The sequence below is a fragment of the Cervus canadensis genome, chromosome 7, assembly GCF_019320065.1.
Source record: "Cervus canadensis isolate Bull #8, Minnesota chromosome 7, ASM1932006v1, whole genome shotgun sequence".
Lineage (NCBI taxonomy): Eukaryota > Metazoa > Chordata > Mammalia > Artiodactyla > Cervidae > Cervus > Cervus canadensis.
The window spans coordinates 26814150-26841321 of NC_057392.1; the positions used below are offsets into that span (position 1 = coordinate 26814150).

Below are 27172 nucleotides of genomic sequence, written 5' to 3' on the forward strand. Positions count from 1 at the left end.
TGCAATATCAATGAAACTTTTATTAGGTATCTGTCACCTATATATTTTTTTACTTTATAGCCATCCACTGAAAAGAAATGATAGAAGACAAAGTTCACCATCTGTGTAAGACATTTAACTTTCAACTACCCTTAGGACTCGTTTGAATCACATAGAGTATCACCCAAGTCACGGCAAGACTGAAAACTAGTCAGACTAGTTTGGCAAGCTCTTTTGGAAATGACTATATTTTATTTATTTATTTTTTATCTTGAATCACTTAGCTAATCAAAATCAAATAATTTCACATTCTTTCGGTGAGTTCAAATAGTTTCCTAATGGAGCTTTTGTCCACTAGCACCCACCTTCATAAACACTTTCTGAATATCCCAAAGATACTGATTTCAACCTAAATACAAAAGCAAAGAGGTGGAAAAGTAAGAAAACGTAGGGAGAGAAAAACAGGAATGTTCCTTGGAAACTTAAAAACTTAGGCTTTTAAGTAAAGTCACAAATAATTTAAAAATTATAGAGTATCATGAAAAATAGACATTTCAGAGCCTTTGCTTGGTTAAACTGGCAAGAGAAAATTGTGCTTTAGAAACAGGCTGAACTTTTTAGAAACAGTGGCTAGAATTAATCATATTCAGGAACATAAGATACTAAACCAAATCGATGGAACTAGAACTGGAGAAAGAGGGAAACAGCAAAAGAGAGGGTCGGATGGAAGAAGGGATGGGGAAAGAGAGATTTCCTTCCCACGGACCTAGAGTGTCTATGTATTGGACCAAACCAGGCCAGAAAGCCATGTTTTGAAGAAATTGAAAAGCAATGACCTGACCTTACAGGGATCACAAGGGTGTTAATCCAAAAGAGTATAGTTTGCCCATGGGACATCGAAACATAAACTATTTTATTAGTTACATAAAGCTGACATGAACAGGTGATCTTCGAGTCAGAAAGCATGTTGGGGTGGGGGGCAACAAGAATCTGAGGGTCCCAGCAGCCCTTGGGGAGGTCATGCTTCCAGCTGAGTCTGTCTTTTCTCCAAACTGGGGTCAGCTGTAGCAAGTTGTAACCCTTTAGCCTAAAGTTCTCATCTGGCTAATGATACGGTCATGCTTTTATGGGAAAAGGACTCAAATATGCCACTGGACAGATCAAAATATCAAGTTGAGAGTGATCCTCACTCATTATGAATTTTGAAGGATTAAAATATGCTTATTTATTTCAATAATGCTGGATTTTCTGTGGAAATAAACAAGGGACTGAGTGATCGGAGACTGGATATGGTGGAAGAGAATGGGTAGAAACTGTAGAGTCATCTTTGCTGAACTGTCAATGAAAAACACCTTTCAATACTTGCTACTTAGAAAATTCAGTCTTAATGAGCTTCTTTCAGTTCCAAATTTTAACAGTTGACACAAAATACACTGTTAAACTGTGTTAGCAATAATTGTAGAAAAATAGACATGTTTGATAAGGACATTCTAATAAAAGGTTCTTCTGGAGCATCATCATTTAAAGATTCAGAGGCTCACATTACAAAAACGAGATTTGGTTCGTGTTCTGTCTCCAACCACACTGACACCAAAGACAGTGAGAAAAGGGGAAAGACCTCACACTCGGGTGTCCTGTCACAGATACAGAACTGACACTCGTGTCTGCCCAAAGAGTTGCTAGGGCTGTTTGTTCAGTTGTGCTCAAGGGGCCCCACCTGCTCTTCCAACCAGACAACAGTCTGTGTTTTGTCCTTCAAGCCTTAGTAAAGCATTTGCAAAGGCCCATTGAGACTCCAGGAGCTACATTAGCAGATTTTTGCAGCCCCAGCTGATCTTGCTTTGTGCTACCATACCTTTCCCTGCAACTCTGGTGATGCTGCAGGGTTAGCGTCCCCACGCAAGAGCGCCCTTTCCAAGGTTACAGGGAGGTAAGGCCACAGTGCCTCCCTACAGCCTGGCAAGAAACACACGGGGCTCCCTCCTCCTCAACTACAACCTCCTTTTTGGAGTGTGTGGAATGAAAAAACAACTCAACACACATTCAATGCAAAAAGTGAAATGTTGGCAAAGAGGCGAGAGCTACGGCCAACAGTTTTGTTTTCCACATGATCAGTGCCAAGACGCAACTGTCTTAATACAAGGTGTCAGAAGTGGGAGAAGAGAGACACCCCCCTCCCCCGCCATGTCAAATTTAGGAGTTGCTTTATCTCTGGAACATGCTTTTTAGTACACGAGGTCCCCAAACTACAGTGAAGGCCTGTGATATCTGGTCAGGGAAGGCAAGGGCAACAGGGAGGGGCAGCTAGTTTGAGCTCTGCGACCTCCATGGTGCAAAGCTTCAAACTGAGCACAACTGTAGGAGCTGAAAATGAACTTGGATCCAGTCAATGAATATCTATGATGGATGGTTGTGTTAGGGAACACACAGTTTATAAATGCAAAATTAAGGTGAAAGATCTGTTTCAGTGCAAAATCTCCACCTGCCCTTGAGGTTTTGTCTAAGATTCTCTTCTTCCTCTTATTTTTTCACTTGAAAATTTTTTTCATTTTTGAAAATTAGATTTTCAGCACAAAATATTGTTCCTTCCTTCCCTCCTTCTCTCCTCTCTTCTTTCTTTCTTTTTTCATTTACCTTTGCAGATTAAAATGAATTAAGATTGTCATTTTTTTTGTCATTTTCTTTCACTGGGAGACATTTTGAATTTATAGTTTCTAACCTGTGGCATACTCTAGAGTAGGTCTTTATTAGACAATCACCAAGATTGTTGATCTAATCATTGAATATTGAGCTCTGGTAATTTCATAGTAATAATAATAATAAATACCAATGGAAGGAATTCTGACGGCTAAGCCCCTAGATACAGGAAAAGTGTCAGATGGAGTCAAGGTGTGTGAGAGCAGTGATTACAGTATACTTTGCCCACTACACGCCATCGTGAATTTCATGACTTTAAACCCAAACCGTCTTTTATGAACTTACCATGTCTCATCTTTAAACTGTGATTGTAGAGTGGAAACAGTTGGAGAAATGGTTTTGTAGAAGAAAAGTTTCTCAAACTGTGGTTCTACAAAGGGTGAAACTCACTGGAAAAGCATCAACACATCATTGATGGGAATTCCCTGGTGGTCCCATGGTTAGGACTTGGCACTCCTTCCCCTGCCAGAGCCCCAGGTACAATCCCTGGTCAGGGAACTAAGATCTCATAAGCTTCACAGAGTAGTCACCCCTACCCCTCCACCCCACCCCCCCTAAAAAAAAGAAGGAAAAAAAAACACATACACATACAAGAAACAAAAAAAAATGCACATCATTGGTGGCATGCCAGAGCATGTTCTCTTCCTGAAATTCTGCCCCAAGCTAGTCAGTGAGGTCCTCGTAGTCTTAAAAAAGAGACCTCAGTTTTGTAAACATTTCACAGTATATCAGCATATTGGTGGTGGGTTTTGCCATCTACTGGACCTCCAAACTTCCCCCAGACCTATGGCTTATTAGAGTCAACGAAAGGGAACAGTGAGGTACCCAAACGGATGCCAGTCTGGGACACAGAACAAAGGCCATGCACTGAAGGGCCAGCGGTCAGTGGGATCAAAGAAATCCAGAAAACAGAGACATCAGAACAGAAATGCCTACTGTACTTTGGGGATCTTTTTTTTTTTTTTAATCTTATTTCTAAAGTTATATATCTAAACCTACATTGATTTTACATCTATGTACAGTATTTAGAAGTTGTGTTCTACAGTACTTTTGTACATGCTGGGTTTTATTACTAACTGCAAAAGAAAATAATTACATAAGGCATATATATGTACAGTGTTTTGTCTTCACCTCACCTGGGTCCTATAACCGCGACGCCCACAGAGGGCAAGCACCTCGCCCTGTGGATGAAATTTATTGAGATGTGTAAAACGGAGGGCTCGACTCCATGTCTCACTGCATGAATGAATAGGCACCAGAGACCTTCCTCGTCATATCCCAGGGAAACTCTTCGATGCACTCTTTTGAGTGATCTGCTATTTTACAACACATGCAGGGGAGTAGCGTAAATCTCTAATCAGATGTGCCCTATCCTGGGAGGAGACCAGGCTGGGACCACAAATGAGGGCATATGACACCTTAACCCAATCTGCAAGCTACCTTGTCAATCTGAATTAACTGAGAGGGCAGGTAGATATTTTACACCTTGAAGATTTGTTTCCTGGTAATGCCAAACTTAAATATAAGGAAAGAACAGAGGAAGAGACAGAAAAAGCGAATGAGAGACAAGAGAAGGTTGCGGGGGGTGGGGGAGGGGGTTGGAGGGGAGAAGGGGTGGCCCCGGGCCTGGGGACTAAACTTTGGATTCATTCTCTAGGTTTGCCACGTCACCATTCCTCTCTGTCTGCTCCTCAGGGCTCTTGTCCTCCTCCTCAGTCTCCAGTTCTGCGTGTTGGTTGAGTTTGCTGGAGACAGACCAGCTCAGGGGCAGCTCGGCCCTGCTGGCCAGCTCGGCCAGCTCTTTGGCACTGAGAGATGGGGTGCTGGTCTCGTAGGTCTCGTGGAAGCTATTGTAGTCGACTTCGTAGAACCCGTCCTCCAGCGTCAGGACGGGTGTGAATCGGTACCCCCAGAGTATCTCACTGGTGATGTAGGAGCTGCGAGCCTGGCATGTCATCCCTGCAGAGAGGAGAGCAGAAGCATTAGTGTGTGTGTGCACACACGTGCGCGTGCGTGTGCGGGCTTCCCACTGACCAGGGGACTCAGGGAGCTGGGCAGTACTGCTGCGTGTAGCGTTGAGACTGCGACCTGCATAGGCTGTTGTAACAGGGAGGAACAGATGTGACTCCATATTTTATCTGCTTCCTTTAACCTTTGCACTCTGTCGCTTTTGCTGCAACTTACGAATGTTGCCTATAGCCTGAAATATACAGGAGAGCCCATTTTCAAAGTTCTGACCTTTGAAGGTACAACACTGTCCTATTGGTACAGAGATAAAAAGTTGCAGAACAGAGAATAACATTTGTCTGGCTGGAGTTTACAGGAAGGTCATGACCTGAACTATGTGGACAGCTGCAAGAAGAAAGGATTCCCCCTCTGAGAAGTTTGATGCTTTTGAACTGTGGTGCTGGAGAAGACTCTTGAGAGTCCCTTGGACTGCAAAGAGATCCAATCAGTCCATCCTAAAGGAAATCAGTCCTGAATATTCATTGGAAGCACAGATGCTGAAGCTGAAGCCCCAATACTTTGGTCACCTGATTCAAAGAGCCAATTCATTGGAAAAGACCCTATTTCTGGGAAGGATTGAAGGTAGGAGGAGAAAGGGGTGACAGAGGATGAGATGGTTGGATGGCATCACTGACTCAATGGATGTGAGTCTGAGCAAACTGCAGGAGATAGTGTAAGACAGGGAAGCCTGGCGTGCTGCAATCCATGGGGTCCCAAGGAGTCAGACATGACTGAGCAACCGAGCAATGACAACCATACACCCTCCCCTTTTAATAAAAAAGGAGCCTGAAGTCTAACTCAGGTAAGATGGTTCTTTGGGACACTAGTCCACCATCTTCTTGGTTTGCTGGCTTTCCAAATAAAGACAACTCATCTCTCGATTTACTGGCCTGTTGAGCAGTTCAAGCTTGGACTCAGTAATAGCACCACAACTAAGGAGGTGTGTTTCTCGTCACAGACGTCTAGGATGCTACTATATGCATGTGCTCTCCTGCAGGGTCCCAGGGAGCAAGGTGAGCGTTCTGGCCCACAGCAGGCAGTGCTTACCTGTGAGGTCACAGGAAGTCATGTGTGCACACGCACGCAGGTACACACTCATATGGTCATGCCTTGTCCATGTTTTGCTCCAGATTCACCTGAGGTCATGACAGGGATCTGACATTGCTTTCAGAGGCTTTGCCTGAGTCCTACTGGGATTTGAGTGCTCTAGCCACAGACTTAGAATGAAAGTTGACTTATGAACTACACTTATATGCCCTTAAGCTGGAGGCCGTGGATTAGTATTGCTCTCCCAAGTCCTTGACACATAGGCCATGACAGTGGTTCCCCAAATAAGGCTGGAAGGGAAACCCATCCGTGTTTGGACTTTCCCTGGGACTAGTGGAGATGCCTTTCGGCTCATGCAATAATATAACAAAGTCGCTCCCACCTCATCCACCCTTCCTGCTTACAGACGAGAAAATTTTTCTAATTTGCACAAAAATGCCATTTGAGATACTGGCAGCCAGGAGTCAGGAGTGGCTTTCTTTTACATGTGAAAAGGCAGAACAAAGGAAATCCCACCTGTTATCTTAGGAAAGAAAACAAGGCAACAGGCTTGGGGTGAAATAGGGGAATGTCATTGGTGCATTGTTCCACCCCCACGAGGTCAAAGAATTCTCTTATGAAACTTCTTAGGAACGGGAAGCCTTCATTGAGCCATCCCTTCAGGATTGATTTTCCCTTTAGCTCAGTAAGCTCAGTGCTAAAAGCCCATCCTGTTTTTAGGGGCCCATGAAAACTTTTATTTTGCTTTAAAGTCAGAAGGAAAAAAAAAGAGATTTCAGGTAGAAGAAAATATTAATATATTCATCTTTAAATAAAGTATAGTACATATTTAATGGACATGAGTTTGAGCAAACTCCAGGAGATAGTGAAGGACAGGGAAGCCTGGCGTGCTGCAGTTTATGGGTCGCAAAGAGTCAGACACGACTGAGGGACTGAGCAACAAACAACAGCAACAACATATTACATATTATCTGTGCATGCATGCTCAGTCGCTCAGTCATGTCTGACTCTTTGCAAGCCCATGGACGGTAGCCCACCAGGCTCCTCTGTCCATGGGAGTCTCCAGGCAAGAATACTGGAGTGGGTTGCCATGCCCTCCTCCAGGGGGTCTTCCCAACCAAGGGATCGAACCCAAGTCTCTTGAATTAGAAGCGGATTCTTGACCACTGAGCCACCAGGGAAGCCCTCATTATATATCATATGGAGTAGGTTATATACTTTGTACATATTATATCATGTAATTCTATAAAAAATAATCAAACACTTAAAAAATGGAATACAGAGACCACAAAGGTGAAGCTCCGTAGGACTCATGATATTCCTACTGCCTCCTTATGTTCATTCATCCAGGGGAGCAACCAGTCACTCATATATTGTCCATCAGGACAGTTAATAACATGCATTAAGCAATTGCTTTATGCTGAATGCAGTTGGGGTAAGGAGAATAGGACACAAGTATGTTTTACCCAAAAGGGTTTAGATCTACAAAATATTCCCACAGCAGGGCACTGGCTCCTCATGGCTAGAAGAAGAAAATTGTCCTAAGGATCGGGACTTAAGGAGGCAGGCACTAAAGGACCGACCCGCTGCAGCTGGCAGAGTCTGAGCCCACACAGTCCTCATTTAGCCCTTTGCTCGTCCTCCAAACTGAATGCCACTCTTCTTCAATGTTTTCCTGACTCGCCAATGACTCGCCCCTCACCCCCATACCTCTAAAACAAGTTTACAAGGCTACTAGGACTTGCAAAGCAAAAAACAACAGCATCTTGTTTTGATTTTTCAAAGAACGTTTCTATTTGGAGTTACTGACTCCTTAGCTGTGTTTGGGAGTCATGGGGGAAGGCAGGTGATGGCAGGGTTATATGGGCTCAAAGTGAGACACAGACAGGAAGTCAAAAGGAAAGATGATAAAACAACTGTAACTTTTCTTCCCCTAAAGGAAGCATATGTTTATTTTAACATGACTAGAAAACAGAGACAGGCACATAAAATAATATCCACCCAGATTTTCATTTCTGGTTATGTAAATAGCCAAATGGAACTAGAAATTAAAAATACAATGATTAAAGTTAAACTCTATATGTTAAATTTATGTTAAACTCAATCGGCTTCACATCTGATTGGAACTGGCTGAAGAGAGAATTAGAAACTTGAGATACAGGTATGAAGAAACAATGCAGGAAGCAGCCAAGAGGATGTCCTTGGGAGTGATGGGGAAAGGACCTCTGAAAACCCTCTCCTCCATGAAGGCAATGAGGACATTGGCAGAAATTGACAAGACAAGCTCTTCAAAACTCTGTAAATGAACTTCAGGAGTGTTTGTTCAAGAAAAATGGCGGAACTCAGTAAGAACCCTGAGTCTTGCAAAGTTTCAATGTCTCCCTGCTCAGCTTATGTTATCCTTAAAACCAATAGCCTGAGCTTCCCTTGGGGGCTCAGTGGTAAAGAATTCGCTTGCCAATGCAGGAGACATGGGTTTGACCCTTGGTTCAGGAGGACCCCATTTCTGAGGGGCAACTAAGCGTGTGAGCCACAGCTTCTGAAGTCTGTGCATTACAGAGCCCATGGTCTGCAACCAGAGAGGCCACCACAATGAGAAGTCTATGCACTGCACCCAGAGAGTGGCACCTGCCTGCTCCAACTAGAGAAAAAGCCTGGGCAGCAGTGAAGACCCTGCATGGACAACAATTAAAAAAAACAAAACCAACAAACCCAGCAGCCGGCAATTGTGGTGCCAAAGAGCAGCTAGCAACTCCTGGAGGAGGGGAGCAGAATTGGAGCTCTTTCAAAGTCTTTTGTTCAGAACTGTCATTATTTGAAGTTTCTAGCAGTTCCCTAGAAAGCCCCATTCACAAAGCATGTCTCTATTTTGACCAGGCACAGATCTTGCCCAATGAAAATAGTCTTTTTCCTTGGGTCATTTGTCAAAAGCAACCAATGGCTAAATTTTGTACTCACCTTCCCCCAAATACATATGTTGTTCCAACCCCCAGAACCTCAGATTGTGACTGTATTTGAAGAGAGGATCTTTAAAGAGGTAATTAAATTAAAATGAAGTCATGTGGGGGTGTCCTAATGCACTGTGACTGGTGTCATTACAAGAAGAGGAGATTAGTTATACTGACAAGGACAGAGGAAAGACTATTTGGGACACAGGGAGAAGATGGCCACCTTTATCCACAGACTGAGCAGAGAGCAACCAACCTTGCCAGCACCTTCCTCTTGAATGACAAGCCTCCAGAATTATGAGACAATGATTTTCTGCTGTTTAAGCCTCTGTCTGTGGTGTGTTGTGTTGTCAGCCCTAGCAAATGGATGTGCTTATTGAATTTCAGTGGGATAGTCAAATACATTTTCATAGCACCACTTTAATAAGATTTTGTTGTTGTTCAGTCATTCAGTCATGTCCGACTTCTTGCAACCCCATGGACTGCAGCACGCAAAGACCTCCCTGTCCTTCACTATCTCCCAGAATTTGCTCAAACTCATGTCTATTGAGTTGGTGATGCCATCCAACCATCTCATCCTCTGTCATCCCCTTCTCTTCCTGCCTTCAATCTTTCCCAGCATCAGAGTTTTTTCTAATGAGTTGGTTTTTTGAATCAGGTGGCCAAAGTATTGGAGCTCCAGCATCAGTCCTTCCAATGAATATTCAGGCTTGATTTCCTTTAGGATCGACTGGCTTGATCTCCTTGCAGTCCAAGGGACTCTGAAGAGTCTTCTCCAGCACCACAGCTCAAAAACATCAATTCTTCGGCGTTCAGCCTTCTTTATGGTCCAACTCTCACGTCTGTACATGACTATTGGAAAAACCATAGTTTTGACTATATGGACCTTTGCCTTGTTTTCAAAGTGATGTCTGTGCTTTTTAATAGGCTATTATAGCTTTTCTTCCAAGGAGCAAACCTCTTTTAATTTCATGGATGCAGTCCCCATTTGCAATAATTTTGGAGCCCAAGAAAATAAAGTCTGTCACTGTTTCCATTTTTTCCCCATCTATTTGCCATGAAGTGATGGGATCAGATGCCATGACCTTAGTTTTCTGAATGTTGAGTTCTAAGCCAGCTTTCTCAGTCTCCTCACTACTGAGTATAAGCTAGATAACTAGGGGGAAGCTGCTGTCTATAGCACAGGGAGCTCAGATCTGTGCTCTGTGATGACCTAGAGGGGTGGGGTGGGGGTCGGAGGGAGGGAGGATCAGAAGGGAGGGGAGATATGTAAGCATAGAGCTGATTCATGTTGTACAGCAGAAACAAAACAGTGTAAAGCAACTCTCCTCCAATTTAAAACAATGACTAAGTGAGATTTAAACAAATGCTCATGGATGCTTTCCCAAGTTTTATTCACCTTTTGGTGTCCTAATTCACTGTAGAAGAGATTAAAAAAATATATTAATGTATTTGTCTAACAGTATTAAAAAGTATTTCCAGTGTAAGCCGTGAAATTTCATTTCCTTCAGAAAGATCCCTGTCTTACATATTGACGTTTGTCCCAGTCCATTCTTAGAAAAAATGTAATTTTTACTTATGTTGAAAAAATAATCAAATAAAACCAACTAAATGGAGCTGCCAAAATTACATCAGTGTGTGACGATGGAGCCCTTGTGATTTTCAGTGTCACTGAACTCAGTGAAGTGTGACTGACTCTGAGAACAATTTTTCATGGATTTTGTCTTAGGCTTTGGAATGAGTGTGAGCAGAGGATGCAGAATTTTATTTGTTTAATAAAGAGGATGAAACATGAAAAACATACAAATATTGTCAACACTGATACAGGAAAACGGGAATGATAAGTGTATATGTACAAAGCAGGTAAATGTTTAGATACTACGTATCTATGTTCGTGGGCTTCCCAGATTGCTCAGTGGTGAAGGATCCACCTGCCAAGCAAGAAACCCCAAGTGGGTTTGATCCCTGGGTTGGGAAGATCTCCTGGAGGAGGGCATGACTATCTACTTCAGTATTCTTGCCTGGGAAAAGCCATGGACAGATGAGCCTGGTGGGTACAGTCCATGGGGTCACAAAGAGTCAGACACGACTAACAACAACAACAAATCTATGCACACACAGAGACAATAAAATAAGAGGAGCCTTTCTTGAATCCAGAAAAAAAGAAGATTCAATCAGTGTATGCAGTTGTGTTTGTTTTTCGTATAAGAAAGATCACTACATTGTCCTGAGGTAGGTTTCTTAAGCGAGTGAAGTAATCTGTGGAAAACGAGATGCTTCTTTTGTCAAAATGAACAAAACCTGAAAAATCTGATCTCCAAGTTGGGGGTCACAGCCTTTACTCTGGGCTGTCTTGCTGTTTGCATTTCTAATTCTTTTTTCTTTTTGCATTTCTAATTCTTATGCCTGTATTTGTGCTGTTTGCTTTATCTTGAATGCCTTGTCTTTAGCGGCATCCTGCTCGTCTTATCAGAGCCAATTTATTGTCTCCTTTTCTATCTCCTCAGGGACTGACGGGCTTCCCAGGTGGCTCAGCTGGTAAAGAATCCACCTGCAACGCTGGAGACCCCAATGCAATTCCTGCGTTGAGAAGATTGGCTGCAGAAGGGATAGACTACCCATTCCAGTATTTTGGGGATTCCTGGTGGCTCAGCTGGTAAAGAATCCACCTGCAATACGGAGACCTGGGTTTGATTCCTAGGTTGGGAAGATCCCCTGGAGAAGGGAAAGGCTACCCACTCCAGTATTCCTGGAGTATTCCATGGACTGTATAGTCCTTGGGATCACAAAAAGTAGGAAACAACTGCGCAACTTTCACTTTCACTGGGACTGACTCCTCTTGAATTAGAACTAGGAACCCAGGGCTAGCGGGACAGACAGTACGGAGACATCCCCTCCCAGCCTTCTCACAGCTTCTGCAGCTCAGGCTAAGCTTCTGGGTTCCTTGTCGTCTGGTGTCCTTGTCGGATGGTGAATGCCTCGGGGTTTCACCATCTTTTTTATTTGCATACCATTTAGCAAGTTCTTTAATGTAGGAGGTTCCTCCCAAATACCTGTTGTTAAGTGAGGAGGATGGACCTAAGGAACGCTAGAGAAGTGTTGATTAGAAATGTCTGACATGTATCATTAAATTAAAAGATGGCTCGTGGTCCTTAGAAAAGAAAGTGGGAGATTTCTGCTTCCTGCCTTGTGTCAGATTACCTGCGAAGGACTCTCAGTTACAATGTGAACTAGATACCAGAAAATTACAAACACTTTAATTTTATCCAAAATAAGTTCAATAAAAAGTAAGGGATGGGATTTCTGGGCTTGGTGAAGATGGAGTCAGTTCTGCCTTTCTTTCCCATTGCTTACACCCAAGACTTCTGGACAAAATACAAAATGCAGCCACCTGCAGACTCTGGAATGTTACCACTAGGGGGACGATAAGGGTTTAAAACTCAACATTCAAAAAACTAACATCATGGCATCCAGTCCCATCACTTCATGGCAAATAGCTGGGGAAACAATGGAAACAGTGACAGATTTTATTTTCCTGGGCTCCAAAATCACAGCACATGGTGACTGCAGTCATGAAATTAAAAGACGTTTGCTTTTTGGAAGAAAAACTATGACAAACTTAGACAGCATATTAAAAAGCAGAGACATTACTTTGCCAACAGAGGTCCGTATACTCAGCTGTGTTTTTTTCCAGCGGTCGTGTATGGATGTGAGAGTTGGGCTATAAAGAAAGCTGAGCACTGAAGAGTTGATGCTTTTGAACTGTGGTGTTGGAGAAGACTCTTGAGAGTCCCTTGGACTGCAAAACCAGTCCATCCTAAAGGAAATCAGTCCTGAGTGTTCATTGGAAGGACTGATGCTGAAGCTGAAGCTCCAATACTTTGGTCACCTGATGCGAAGAACTGAATCATTGGAAAATACCCTGATGCTGGAAAGATTGAAGGCAGGAGGAGAAGGGGGCGAGAGAGGATGAGATGGTTGGATGGCATCACCGACTCAATAGACACGAGTTTGAGCAAGCTCCGGGAGATGGTGAAGGACAGGGAGGCCTGGCGTGCTGTAGTCCATGGGGTCGCAAAGAGTTGGACACGACTGAGTGACTGAACCAGCAATACTGTGTAACATAATATGTGACATACATTATTTTGTACTTATCAAGTACTATATTTTAAAAAGGGCTTCCCTGGTGGCACAGATGGTAAAGCATCTGCCTGCAATGCAGGAGACCTGGGTTTGATGAGCAATCCCATTTTTTGTTGTAGTATTAGCCTGCTTATCTTTTGTGCAAGGGCCCTTCTTGTTCTGTGTTTTCAAAACTGTTTTTTTTTTTCCCTTGAAGAATAGTTGATTTACAATGTGTTAGTTTCAGGTGTACCACAGAGTGATTAAGTTATATGTGTATGTATTCTTTTCGAAGTACTCTCCAACGTGGTTTATTACAAGATACTGAATAGATCCCTGTGCTATAGAGTAGGTCCCTGTTGTTTGTATGAACTTATTCTTTTTATTTAAATAATTGGAAACAGTAAAAAAGAATTGTGACATAATCTAATCTATATAATTCTACTTTGTACTATCATTTCTGGGCTTCCCTGTAGCTCAGCTGGTGAAGAATATGCCTGCAATGCAAGAGACCCTGGTTCAATTCCTGGGTCAGGAAGATCTGCTGGAGAAGGGATAGGCTACCCACTCCAGTATTCTTGGGCTCCGCTGGTGGCTCAGATTGTAAAGAATCTGCCTGCAATGCAGGAGAGTTGGGTTCGATCCCTGGGTTGGAAAGATCCCTTGGAGAAGGAAATGGCTACCCACTCCAGGATTCTGGCCTGGAGAATCCCATGCAGTGTACAGTCCATGGAGTCCCAAAGAGTTGGACTGTCATTTAAATGTTTCCAAACATCTGTTGGCTCAAAATGGCTATAATGATTTTCTTGAAGCTATCCTGTTCTCAGAACTGTTAACCACTATTTTTTCGGGTCATATTTATTAAATGCAATCTATGTGTTAAGTCCTAGCCTCAAGGGACTGACAGTCCATCTTTTTATTCCTATAGCAGTTCAGCCTCAGATATTCTGACTGGGACTTTTGGAAGTGAGGACCCTGGCCTGAAGACCAAGGGCTCATGAAGACCGACAACCGACTGGGTGCCTGGGGCTTTGGGAATGTGTGGTGGGGATGGGGAGGGAGGTTTGGTACCACTGGGGCCTAACCTCCATTCCTGTCTCCTCGGCTCCATGTTCTTGCTGGTGGAGTTAAACGGAAGTGCGTGATTGTGTTTGCCACCTTTCAACTAACTTGTCATGCATTTTTGTTTCCTTGACAGTGAGTCAGAAATTAGGTCTCTGTAGAGTAGAATGCCGCCTACTCAGCCTCCTTGACTGCTTTCTGTGGAAATAAGCCTGGGAGATGCCACCACTGAGAGTCAGCTTAGAGGAGGGTGAGATGAAGTCAGAGACGGGGATGTGACTGTAAGACTTGTGCTCTGAATGGCAGTCTCCATTTCTCTTATTCTGCACTATCATGTCACTGTTATCCTCATGGAACACCCCTAAGTGGTTGCTCTGAGCTGGGGCTTTCTCAAGGCCTTTACCTTGTCTATTTCATTTAATCCTCATACCAACGCCATGAGCAGGTGCTGTTACACTATTCTTGTTCTACAGATGAGGAAACTCAGGAGTGGAGCCCACTCATGTCCCATCCCTGGGGAATCTGGCCTCACCATCTCAAGAAAAACAGCTGGACATTGACAGTACAAGACAGCATGGAGGCCAGCGGGGTCAGAGGAGGAAGGGTCTCTTGGTGTGTTCTTAGGTCAGGCAAGCCTTTGACTGTGCTTGAGAAGGCTGCTGGATTTCTGCCAAATCTTGTCACGTCTAAGTTATTTCCCCAAAGCCCAAAGGGGTAGGTGTGTGTGTGTATGTGTGTGTATGTGTTTGTGACTTAAAAAAATTATTGCACTTAATTTTTCTACTGAGAAATTCTCTGGTGTTTGTTAGTCGCTCAGTCATGTCTGACTCTTTGTAACCCCACGGACTGTAGCCCTCCAGGCTCCTCTGTCCATGGGATTCTCCAGGCAAGAATACTGGAGTGGGTTGCCATTTCCTTCTCCAGGGGATCTTTCTGACCCAGGGATTGAACCTGGGTCTCCTGCATTGTAGGCAGATGCTTTACCGTCTGAGCCAATCTCTGGTTAATCTTCTAAAAGTTGAACTCACTTGGAAGTGAAGAGAAATGGCCCATCTTTTTGGCGATGTTTCCTTCCTTGAGTAAGGCGGTGTTAGGGTGAGGAGTGGAGAAGGAAGCAATGCTTGGTGGTGGTGTTGAAGCAAGCCCGAAAGCCAGGAAACCAAGCTGAGGCCCAGATGAGGGATCTAAAAGCCCTGAGCAACCATGGGTCTGGCTCTGCAAGATGGAGATTTAGGAGGCAAAGCCCTATTTTTAGATTCACGGTGACAAATAATGACAAGAGACATTTCGTGTAGAATAGCAATACGATGAAAGCCATCCTCAAGAGAGATCCCTGAAAAAAGCCAGAGGGACTCACTCAGTAGATAGAAAATACATCACAAAGGCCCAGAGAATGTGATTCCAATGAAATAAGATGGATATGAACCACCCTCGCCACTTTGGAATTCTGTAAAGTAAATCTAAATTGCCAGTGCTCAGAAACAGAGAATTAACTGCTGACATTTTGCCTTTTTATTTCAAATACCAGGCTGTATGATGCAATGTTTTCCTTGACTCTTGTTTCTCATTCTAATAAACCTGCACTGAACTAGTGTGGTAATAAAGTGCTCGGCACTAATGTTTACAGGTCTTCGTGTGGAGAATGATGTTGGTGATTTACCAAGGCCAGTGTCAAAAAGGAGCAGAATAGTCTTGCTGTAATAGTGGTTTTACTTCAGGAGGCTCAGCCAATTGCTGATCACTTAAATAACAAGTCCTGCCTCATGTTCAGGTTAAAAATACCTTCAGTAAACAGTTGTGCTTTTTCTGTTAGTGAAATATTAGATGGCCAGTGAAGTTCATCTCTAGCTGCACAAAAAAATATTGAAGTGTGCATTTAAAAAAATTTCTTAAAAAAAGACATTCTACATGTGTACACTGAATTCTGCTTTCACCAAAGTAGCTGATAAATTCATAAATCAAGTATTGAATTAAGTAATATACGTTATTTACTTAGAGTGCTTGTGTGTAGTCACTTAGTAATGTGTGACTCTTTGCCACCGAGTGGACTGTAGCCCGCCAGGACCCTCTGTCCGCAGGATTCTCAGGCAAGAATACTGGAGAGGGTCTCCATGCTCCACTCCAGGGGATCTTCCTGAAGCAAGAACTGAACCCATGTTTTATGTGTCTCTTGCATTGCAGGCAGGTTCTTTACCCACTGAGCCATTGGGGAAGCCTGTTTATTGTATGCCAGGCATCAAATGCTTTGCATTCGTCAATCAACAACGTCTTACAACAACCCTCTTAGGTGGGGGTGATGCTACAATATCTATTTTACATAGAAGTGAACTAAGACAAAGAGAGGTTAAATAACTTTCCTGGGCCACAGTTTTATGGACTGAACTGTATGCCTCTGAAACGCCTCTACTGAAGCCCGCACCCTCTTACGTGACTGTGTTTGGAAATAGGAACTTTAGAGAGGCAATTAAAGTTAAACGAAGCCATCTAATCCAAAAGAAATGGTGTCCTTTTGGAGGAAGAGACTCCAGAGAACTTTAGTCTCTTTCCACCTGTGCTCAGAGAGGAGGCCACGTGAGGACACAGCCAGAAGGCGGCTGTCCCCAAGCTGAGAAAGAGGCCCCACCAGAAACTAACCCTCTTGGCTCCTCGCTTTAAAACTTCCAGATTCCAGAATGGTGAGAAAATAAAATTTCTGTTGGTTAAGCCATTCAATCTGCAGTATTTTGTTATGGCAGCCCTAACAGACTAATACCAGTGGGTCATTAGTGGAACCAGAGTTCTAATTTAAGGAGTCAGTCTCTAGAGCCTATATAGTCAACCGCCACACTGTTATATCTGTTTATTAAAAGAGGGATTATGTGTTCATTGTGATGTTTATAACTCCTCATGCATGCGAGCATGCTCAGTGGTGTCCGATTCTTTGCCACCTCATGGACTGTAGCCCGCCAGGCTCCTCGGTCTGTGGGAGCCTCCAGGCAAGAATACTGGAGTGAGTTGCCATTTCCTCCTCCAGGGGATCTTCCCGACCCAGCAATCGAACATGCCTCTCTTGTGTCTCCTGAATTGGCAGATGGGTTCTTTACCACTAGCACCAACTGGGAAGTCCTGTAACTCCTATACGTGCCTTATACTTAAATTTACAAAATAAAATGGAGTGTGGCTGAATCATCATGGCCAGAGGATGCTGCCATTGGGTGTTGTAACTTAGTTGCCAACAAATACCTACTTGCCATTTATCTTTCCCACTATATCTTCCATTTTTTTTCCCCCACCAGCTCTCCTAAGCCTGTCCATCTGGAGCACTGGCTACCAGTTCCAGAACGTTGCTTGGAGACATTAAGCAACTGTGATTCTTTTTGAAAGAAATCATAAGGTAGCCTCAAATCAAATCACAAACTGTAGAATTCTTCTTCAACCTCTCCCACTCTGTATGTGTGTCTCTCTTCTCCAGCAGTTCTGGGCTCCCAACAATCTATGCATTTATCACTGGCTCTTTCCTATAAGCACACAAAGCAGTTTGGGAATGATGACACCCATAAGGGGGCTTCCCAGGGGGCGCAGTGGTAAAGAATCCGCCTGCCCATGAAGGAGCCATAGGAGATGCGGGTTTGAGCCCTTGATCAGATAGATCCCCTGGAGGAGGAAACGGTATCCACTCCAGTATTCTTGCCTGGAAAACCCCATGGACAGAGAAGCCCGACGGTATTGCAAAGAGTTGAACATGGCTAAGCGACTGAGCACACACACTCAAGTCTGCTGAGCATTTGTTTGTACAAGACTCAGCCCTCAAAGCAGAGGACCAGACACCTTTCCAGTTGAAACAGAAAAAGCCCTGTGACTTGGCGGGAAAGCCCCAGCATGTACCAGTAAAGAGTGAGCCAATCAAAGACTGCCAAATGCACTTGAAGGCCAATCAGAATGCTTCCCCACTTCCAAAAATTCTCCAATAGAACACTCGCCAATCAAAGACAGTCTTGACATTTCTACCTTTTACTCTGTAAAACCCATGAATTTCTTTGGGAAGGAAACAGATGGTAGCAAACTATTAATATCCCCTATTATCTGAAGAAACTACTTTTTGTTAATAGTACAGGTGTTCTTTGTACTGTTGAAACCTATGAGGTGAGATTAAAAATCATAATTCTTTTAAATCTTAAGCTATTCCCACTAGTAAAATCCAAGTACAGAGTTCCAATTTATTGAATTCATCCTTTTTTCTATGCAGCCATGTTATCTGTTAAAATTTTTTCCCCCCTACATTCTTTTTTTAAATTGAAGTATAGTTGCTTTATAGAGAAAGCTGAGGGCTGAATGCTTTTGAAATATGGTGTTGGAGAAGATTCTTGAGAGTCCCTTCGACTCCAAGGAGATCCAACCAGTCCATCCTAAAGGAGATCAGTCCTGGGTGTTCATTGGAAGGACTGATGCTGAAGCTGAAACTCCAATACTTTGGCCACCTCATGCGAAGAGTTGACTCATTGGAAAAGACCCTGATGCTGGGAAAGATTGAAGGTGGGAGGAGAAGGGGACGATAGAGGATAAGATGGTTGGAAGGCATCACCGACTGAATGGACATGAGTTTGGGTAAACTTTGGAAGTTGGTGATGGACAGGGAGGCCTGGCATGCTGCAGTCTATGGGGTCGCTAAGAGTCGAACACGACTGAGTGACTGAACTGAACTGATAGCTGCTTTACGATGTTGTGTTAGTGAAAGTCATTCAGTGGTATCAGAATTTGCGACCCCATGGACTGTAGACCACGAGGCTTCTCTGTCCATGCAAGAGTACTGGAGTGGGTTGCCATTTTCTTCTTCAGGGGATCTTCCCGAGGCAGGGATCGAACTTGGATCTCCTGCATTGCAGGGGGATTCTTTACTGTCTGAGCCAACTCTCTGCTGTACAATGAGGTGAATCAGCTGTAAGGATACAAATGTCCCCTCCCTCTTGTATCTCTCTCCCCCTTTCATCGCCCCCCCCCAATCCCTCCCATCCTACTCCCACTTCATCTTATATACCACAGTGCTCAGCTCCCTGTGTTATATAGCGGCTTCCCATTAGCTATTTTACTCATATCTGTGCATTGCATGTTCAGTTGCTCAGTCACGTCCGGCTCTCTGCGACCCCATGGACCGTAGTTCACCAGGCTCCTCTGTCCTTGGAATTTTCCATGCAAGAATATAAGAGTGGATTGCCATTTCCTCCTCCAGGGGATCTTTTCAACTTAGGGACTGAACCCACGTCTCTTAGGTCTCCTGCATTGGCAGATGGATTCTTTACCACTGAGCCACGCGTAGTTATGTATACACGTCCATCCTAATCTCTCAGTTCACCCCACCCTCCCCTTCTTCCATGTGCCCACATGCATATTCTGTATGTGTCTCTATTCCTGCCCTGCAAATAGGTCTATCAGTATCATTTTTCCAGATCCCACATATATGTGTAAATATGACAGCTGCTTTTCTCTTTCTGACTTACTTCACTCTGGGTCCATCCACATCTCTATTTGTTTCTAATTGTATTTCCTTTTAGGATTTGAATGATTTAAGAGGTTTAAAATTTCTTTTGAGAAATGGATGACAAAAACAAATCTTAAATCATTCAAAAATAAGGTCAGTATAAAAAGGTATATTCAGAAAGGTCTCATTCCTACCTCTTCTTTTATCCCATTTCCACCTACTTCCTATGTGTAGCCATGTTCATTAGTTTCTGCTTTACCTCCTGTTTTCTTTTGTAAAATAAGCCAACATAGACATACAGACACTCTTATTTCTCATTTTGACCCTATGGAGGGCATGTATTTCAGAACAGGAAGCTGTATGATGATTTCCTCCTGCTAGAGTAATTTGGAATCTCTGGATGTGCTCATTTCTTATTATCACAGAATCCATAGGATCCTTAGTGGTACAGTGAAGCTGAACAATAGGGGCTGGAGGTAGACAGGCCCAGTTTGGCATCTGAGTTGCCCAGAGTCTCCTTGTGGCCTGGATAGCATCTTACTTAGCATCTCTTACTCCTCATCTGTCATAGCTGAGCCAACGATGACCAGAGTAGAGATATGAAGGCATCTATAAGAAATCTCAACATGGGGACTTTCCTGGTGGTCCAGTGGCTAAGACATCCCACTCTGCATGCAGGGGGCCCGGGTTCCATCCTTGGTCAAGGAACTAGATCCCCCATGCTGCAACCAAGAGTTCACATAGAGCAACAAAAGATTCTGCACGGTGAAATAAAGACCCTGTGTGCTGCAGCTAAGACCCAGTGCAGCCAAATAAATAAAATAAAACAATAAAAAAGAAATTTCAACACGAAAGCCTTAACACAGAGTTCCGCCAAGGACAGCACTGGCAATCCTCTTAAGTCCCTTCCTCCCTCTGGTCAAGTATAAAAGCTGATCTTTCTTGTAGAGTTAGCAGCGTTGATCAACGGCATTTGTCCCTTACGTCAGGTGTTTTGTGGCTTGTTGATTTTTTATAAAAAGAATAAAAATCTTATAGAGAAAGATCTGGAAACATCATGCTTCATTTTCCTATGGGTTTACTTGATGCCTTATTATTCTCTGAACATTTCCAAATACCCTTTGATGCCTAATATTTGAAGAGTCACTCTTCTCTTCAAAGTGAAAAGTGTTAATGGCTCAGTCATGTTTGAGTCTTTGCGACCTCATGGACTATAGCCCACCAGGCTCCTCTATCCATGGGATTTTCCAGGCAAGAATACTGGAGTGGGTTGCCATTTCCTCCTCCAGGGGATCTTCCTGACCATGTCCCCCATTATTTTGCATTTTCCAGGCAATGTCCTTAACTTTTAAGGTCAAGAACCCTTTTGGGAATCTTAGGAAATCCATGGATCCTTTCTTAGAAGTTTGCACATGATCAAGCACTCTGGAACTGAAGCTGGTGGGATCCCAAGTTCTGACAAAACAAGGGGAAGTGAACAAAAACAAAACAAGGAAACCATTCTGGCTTTAGGGGAAGGTGTGTGCCTGCTGGTGAAGAGGAAGCGGTTTAAGGGAAAACAGAGAAGGGAGGGCTTAGTCAAACTGCACCTGGGTTGTAGGCAGCCTGTGTGCTTTCGCAGTAGCCAGGGCTCACCCCTCATGCGTGGGTGCTGAGTCATTTCAGTCGTGTCCGACTCTTTGTGACCCCGTGGACTGTAGCCCACCAGGCTCCTCTGTCCACGGGATTCTCCAGGCAAGAATACTGGAGTGGGTTGCCATGCCCTTCTCCAGGGCATCTTCCTGACCCACGGATCGAACCTGGGTCTCCTGCATTGCAGGCAGATTCTTTACTGTTTGAGCTACTGGGGAAGTATATGAGATGAGAAAAACTGAGGATGAGACTAAGTCTTATGACAATGTAACATCTGAAGGTGGAGAAGGATGAGCTTGCCCAGGATGTTAGGAGAGAGAGGGTGGTTAGAGAGAGAGAAAGGCAGGAGAGTGGAGGGCGGAGAAGCCAAGGAGAGAAATGTTTCGGGAAGGGCAGGTGGTGAACAGTGCGAAAAAAAACAGATGAGAAAAACTGCCCCAAACTGAAAACTATATGTTGGATTTCAGACATGCTGGTCACTGTCAACTCAGTGACAGCTGATGGGTAAAGGAGTTAGTGAAGTGGGTTGGGAAGTGGCCTTGAAGTGAGGAGGTGGGGTGGGTGAGTGAGTCTAGGAAAGTTTGTCAAGAATTCGACCCCAGAGATGAGGAGGGAAGGCAGTTGTTGGCCAGGGACATGGAACTGAGTAATTTCTTGAAGACGTGGGACACCTGACCGCATTCAAATACTGATGGGAAAGGTTTTGAGAGGGCAGGGCTTGGTTTAAGTTGGAAGAAGAGGTAATCAGTGAACTTAACGATTCTGAGAGACAGATAAAGCTGGGATCTGAAGGTGAAGGGGCCCCTCTGTCCTCACTGTCCTCATCAGGGTCCTGATGAATTTGTGATATGGGGATTTCTGTCTTGAAGTTCCTATTCTCTTTGTGAAGTAAGATGTGGGTGGGGGAAGATTTGAAATTTTCTGTGGAGAGCGGGAGAGTGGGTTAATCAGAGAAACAAAGACGGAATGAGACAGGAAGGTAATCATGAATTTATTGAGGTTATTTGTTGCTAATATTCCCCCTTCCTAAAAGGGCTCAGAGTTTTATTAGGTGCACCCCACCATGACAGCCCATGAACTTTGGGGTCCCCCTTGGCTTAAGCTTGTTACTACAATCCATTTTCTTAGCCACAGTCATTGATTCCAGGAGGCACAGGTGGTTCATTTAGTGGTTCCTGCAGGATGAATTTAAAGACCATTGTATCAAGTAATGGACAGAGGAGAGTCCCCGTTCACGAACCGCTGCACAGATAGCCCTGCTAGAGTGGAGGAGGGGGGCATCTCGAGGGACAGCTTAGATGCAAATTATCCACGTTTAAAGTGGGAAGTGATTGTTACCTTTTAACTGGCAAATTTAAGGTTTCTTTCTTCCTCCAAGGAAACAAAAACGCAGCTTAAGAGTTACTTTCAGTTCAGTTCAATCGCTCAGTCCTGTCCGACTCTTTGCGACCCCATGAATCACAGCACGCCAGGCCTCCCTGTCCATCACCAACTCCCGGAGTCTACTCAAACTCATGTCCATCGAGTTGGTGATGCCATCCAGCCGTCTCATCCTCTGTCATCCCCTTCTCCTCCTGCCTCCAATCCCTCCCAGCATCAGGGTCTTTTCCAGTGAGTCAACTCTTCGCATGAGGTGGCCAAAATATTGGAGTTTCAGCTTCAACATCAGTCCCTCCAATGAACACCCAGGACTGATCTCCTTTAGGATGGACTGGTTGGATCTCCTTGCAGTCCAAGGGGCTCTCAAGAGTCTTCTCTTTTGAATTGTGGTGTTGGAGTTAATTTCAGTTGCAAAGAAAAGTCAGTTCTCTCTCTGCTTCCTGAGTGTTGCCTCTATAAAATTATAAACTTTCCTTGAACATGGTTTTAAAAGTTGGCTTAAAATTCTTAGAACACCTCCTTCTCAAATAAAACAAAAACTGACATTTATAACTTAAGTGCCTTCATCTTGGAGGGGAGAAAGCAGAGTCTGTGAGCCCGAGGATGCATTTTGGTGAGTTTACAAAGCATAGGAAAGCTTGGGTGATTCTAGGACTCTGCACAGTTCAATGTAAATATCCTATTTCAACTGACTTGAAGATTCTAGTAAAACCAGACTTCCAAGTTTTGAGTTTGATAATTGGAACAATATAGACACATGGGGGTAGGGTTCAGATAAATGAAGGATCTTTTTGGTAAAGGATGGATGCTTGTGTGAATGCCCAATCACTTTAGCCATGTCTGACTCTTTGCCACCCTGTGGACTGTGGCCCACCAGGCTCCTCTGTCTGTGGGGTTCTCTAGGCAAGAAGACTGGAGTGGGTTGCCCTTTCCTCCTCCAGGGGAACTTCTTGACCCAGGGATTGAACCCAAGTGACCTGCATTGCAGGCAGATTCTTTACCCTCTGAGCCACCTGGGAAGCTCAAAAGGATGTACATATAGGCCATTGCTATGGGTCTGTTGGCTCTTGTCCAGTTCGTTGATTCTTTAGTGTTGAAAGCAGGCACTTCGGTTTTGAGAAGACCAAAACTTTCATGAACCACTGCCCATAGTGTTTTGTTGTGACAATCAACAGTTAAAAACGTGGAGGCAAGGGGCTTCCCTGACGGGCGCGTGGTTAAGAATCCAGCTTGCAATGCAGAGGACATGAGCTGGATTCCTGGTTGGGGAACCAAGATCCCACGTGTCACAGTGGAGTGACGAAGCCTGTGCACTGCAGCTAGAGAGTCCAGAGCAGCGAGGAAGATCCTGCATGCTGCTACTAAGACCCGACGCAGCCAAATAAATAAATAAAACACTGTGGCAACTCTGGATGATGACCTCACCCCCCATTTGGTTTCTGTAAAGCCCCAAACTCAGGCTGAACCACTGCTGCGGGCAGGCAACAGGTGGACAGGTGATCTTGTCCTGTGAAAATCAATGCAGGGGTCCTAGAGCTCCTATGTGTGGCCCATTGGAGGGGCTCTGCAGCAGCTCCTGCCAGCCAGCTCCTAGGTCCTCATGGCCATGAGGAGGATGGCCTGGGCCTTCGACGTCCTCTCGTCTACACTCTCTCCTGGATGGTCTCACTCACTCATGTAATTTCACGTGGTGCTGGCCTTCAAACCTCCAGCTGGACCTCCAGCTGATCTCCAGACCCAGGCATTCACCTGCCCACTGGGCATCTTCCTGGTGGTGTCTCTGATGGAACGCCTGCAAGAAGGATCACTTTTCCTCTAAGCCTGCTCCTCGCCCCAGCTTTCTGATTCCAGGCACCGGGACCATCACCCGGACAGAATTGTCTCCTCCCCTCCCCCCAGCGTCCACTCCCTGAACACCTCTGGTTGACGCTGTGATTAGCCCCTCACTTGTATCCTACTCTTTGCGACCCCACGGACTGCAACCCACCAGGCTTCTCTGTCCACGGGGATCCTCCAGGCAAGGATATTGGAGTGGGTTGCCACACCCTCCTCCAGGGGATCTTCCTGACCCAGGGATCGAACCCAGGTGTCCCGCATTGCAGGCGGATTCTTTGCCAGCTGAGCCACCAGGGAATTGCTGGGATTCCCCGATGCTCCATCCCCTCCTGGCCACCATCCTGACCCAGGTCGTCTCCGGCAGCAACTCTCACCTTCAGCCTCTGTCTCCTTCTGTCAACAGAGTGACCTTGGAACAAAGCAGATCTGATAATGTCTGTGTCCCACGTGTGCGTACCTGTGTCCTCACACACTTCAGCCATGTCCGACTCTTTGTTGACCCTATGGACTGTTGTCTGCTAGCCTCCTCTGTCCATGGGATTCTCCAGGCAAGAATACTGCTTAGAGGCTGTCAATGACTTCCCATCACTCCTGGAATATAATCGCTTCCCTGATCCTTCCAGCAGTCTCTCCAGGTCTTTGCTCCCCTTCCCTGACCCCCATCCTCCTCTCATGTGGCTGACTTGAGACTGATCTCGGGGGTCAGGGGGCCTTTCTGGACCCCTGCCTTGAGTTAGGTCTTCCTGTCACTCTTGCCTATCACACCCACGCTTTGAGACGCTCACTGCAATTCTTGCTAAAATGGCCCATATTCCTGATAGGACACAAACGCGGGGACAGCAGGGACCATTCCCGTTTTATGTTTCTGGAACCGCGCCCGGAGTGGGACATGCTGAGTGCCCCGTAAAGATCTGGGGAACTGAAGAAGAAAATGACAGCGCATACCCCGCTTTTCTCTCACTGAGAACCCTTCCAGTGTGCTAATTTCAGCTGCAAAGGGAATGCTCTCACCTGGGGAAAACACAGTCTAGTGGGAGGTGCATATACTCGGAGCTAAAATGAGCAGCCCAGGGAGTGTGCCCAAGGGAAACAGCCAAGGGGCTCTCTCGGGGAAGCCTCTGGACTGGGCTGCCTAGAGCTGGGCCCTGATGACCAGGCAAGAGGGCTTCCAGGGCAGCAGAACCAATGTGCCTTGACATTTCCATCTGTCACTTGCAAACCAGCTCTGGGCTAAGGTGCCGCTGCTGCTGCTGCTAAGTCACTTCAGTCGTGTCTAACTCTGTGCGACCCCATAGATGGCAGTCCACCAGGCTCCTCCGTCCCTGGGATTCTCCAGGCAAGAACACTGGAGCGGTTTGCCATTGCCTTTTCCAATGCGTGCATGCATGCTAAGTAGCTTCAGTTGTGTCCGACTCTGTGTGACCCTATGGACAGCAGCCCACCAGGCTCCTCCATCCATAGGATTCTCGAGGCAAGAATACTGGAGTGGGTTGCCATTTCCTTCTCTGGGTTAAGATGCTACCATTGAGAACTAGACATGTCAACAAAGGCTTGATCTGGCACCTTGTGGATATCATTGGAGTCCCAGTGGGTGGTGACCTAGGTCTCTAGAACGGCCCTTGCCACAGATTTGCACCTAAATAGTTGTTTAGAAAGCTGAAAGTAAAGAGAAGGTGACACAGTTACTAGAGAGAGAGAATACCAACTCATTTGCACTTGATTTGGCCAAGAGTACAAAGCCAGCGGGCTTCCCAGGTGGCGCTAGTGGTGATGAACCTGCCAATGTAGGAGACGCGGGAGACGGGGGTTCAATCCCTGGGTCATGAAGATCCCCTGGAGGAGGGCATGGCAACCCAGTCCAGTATTCTTGCCGGAGAATCAATCCCATGGACAGAGGAGCCTGGAGGGCTGCAGTCTGTAGGGTCGCAGAAAAGCTGGATATGACTGAAGTGACTTAGCATGCATGCACAAAGCCAGTGACACCTATCTAAACAATTTTCAGTCGCCCAATCTGAGGTTCGTCCCTGCCTGTGAGAGGCATGTGTACAACCCTTGATCAGTTTTGTAATGGGGTGATTCATGCGCAGGAAAGGAGCAGAACGTGGTGACCTCCTGATTCCCCTTTAGCTCTGTGAATCTGTCTGATGTTTCAGGAGTGCACAGAAATTGGAGCTCCTTCCCTGAAAAATTATGTGTAGCTTGGGCCTGGTCTGACTATAGTTCGCTTTTATTGCCTTTTCCTAATTGTTTATGTTTTTCATTAATTTTACACCTCAAGAGTGACATTTCATCAATTTGCAGAGATGCACCTTCCATGTTCTCAGAGGACTCGTCTGTCCTCTGCCTTGTTAATAACCTGTCAAAAGGAAATGCCTGGAGACAGAAAAATACGGCATGATCTCACTTATGTGTGGAGTTAAAGAAAAACAAGAGCCACCAAACTCATAGGAAAAAGAGATCAGATTTGTGGTTTTCAGAGGTGGGGGAGTGGGGAGTGGGTGGAAGATGGTTCTAAGTTACAACCTTCCAGTTATAAGAGAAACAAGTCCTAGGGTTGTAAGGTAGGATACGATGAGGATAGTTAATGTCAGCATAGGGTAGAATTTTCAAATTGTTAAGAGAATAGTTCCTAAGAGCTCGTTACGAAGAAAAAAGTTATCTTTCTTTTTTTGGTATCTGTAAGAGATCATGTGTTAACAAAACCAATTGTGGTAATATTGTTTCACAAGACATGTAAGTCAGGTCATGTGCCTTAAACTTCCACCTTAAACTTCCACAGTGCTGCATGTCAATCATAACTCAATAAAATGGAAGGAAAGAAAGGAAATGCTTTGAGCGTGTTTGAAATTCTTCTTAAGGTTAAGGGCATACCTGCAAAACAATAGCCACACTTCCTGCCCTCCCTCCTTCCCTCAAAGTCAGTTTTCTGAAAGACTCAAAGGTGACTGTCCTCCTGGGGGAAGGCAAGGGCTGGACAACAGAAGTGGCAATTGTGAGGTGTGAGACA

At 44.9% G+C, this 27172-nt stretch overlaps 1 protein-coding gene across 1 annotated transcript in view; it reads right to left on the minus strand.

Moving 5' to 3' along the window:
• KCNJ6 (potassium inwardly rectifying channel subfamily J member 6) overlaps positions 1-27172 on the minus strand; it is a 320189-nt gene continuing 293017 nt past the window's right edge. Inside the window, exon 4 of the mRNA XM_043474728.1 lies at positions 1-4635. Within this exon, the coding sequence (XP_043330663.1) occupies positions 4310-4635 (326 nt within the window). The 3' untranslated portion in view covers positions 1-4309. The remainder of the gene's footprint in view (positions 4636-27172) is intronic.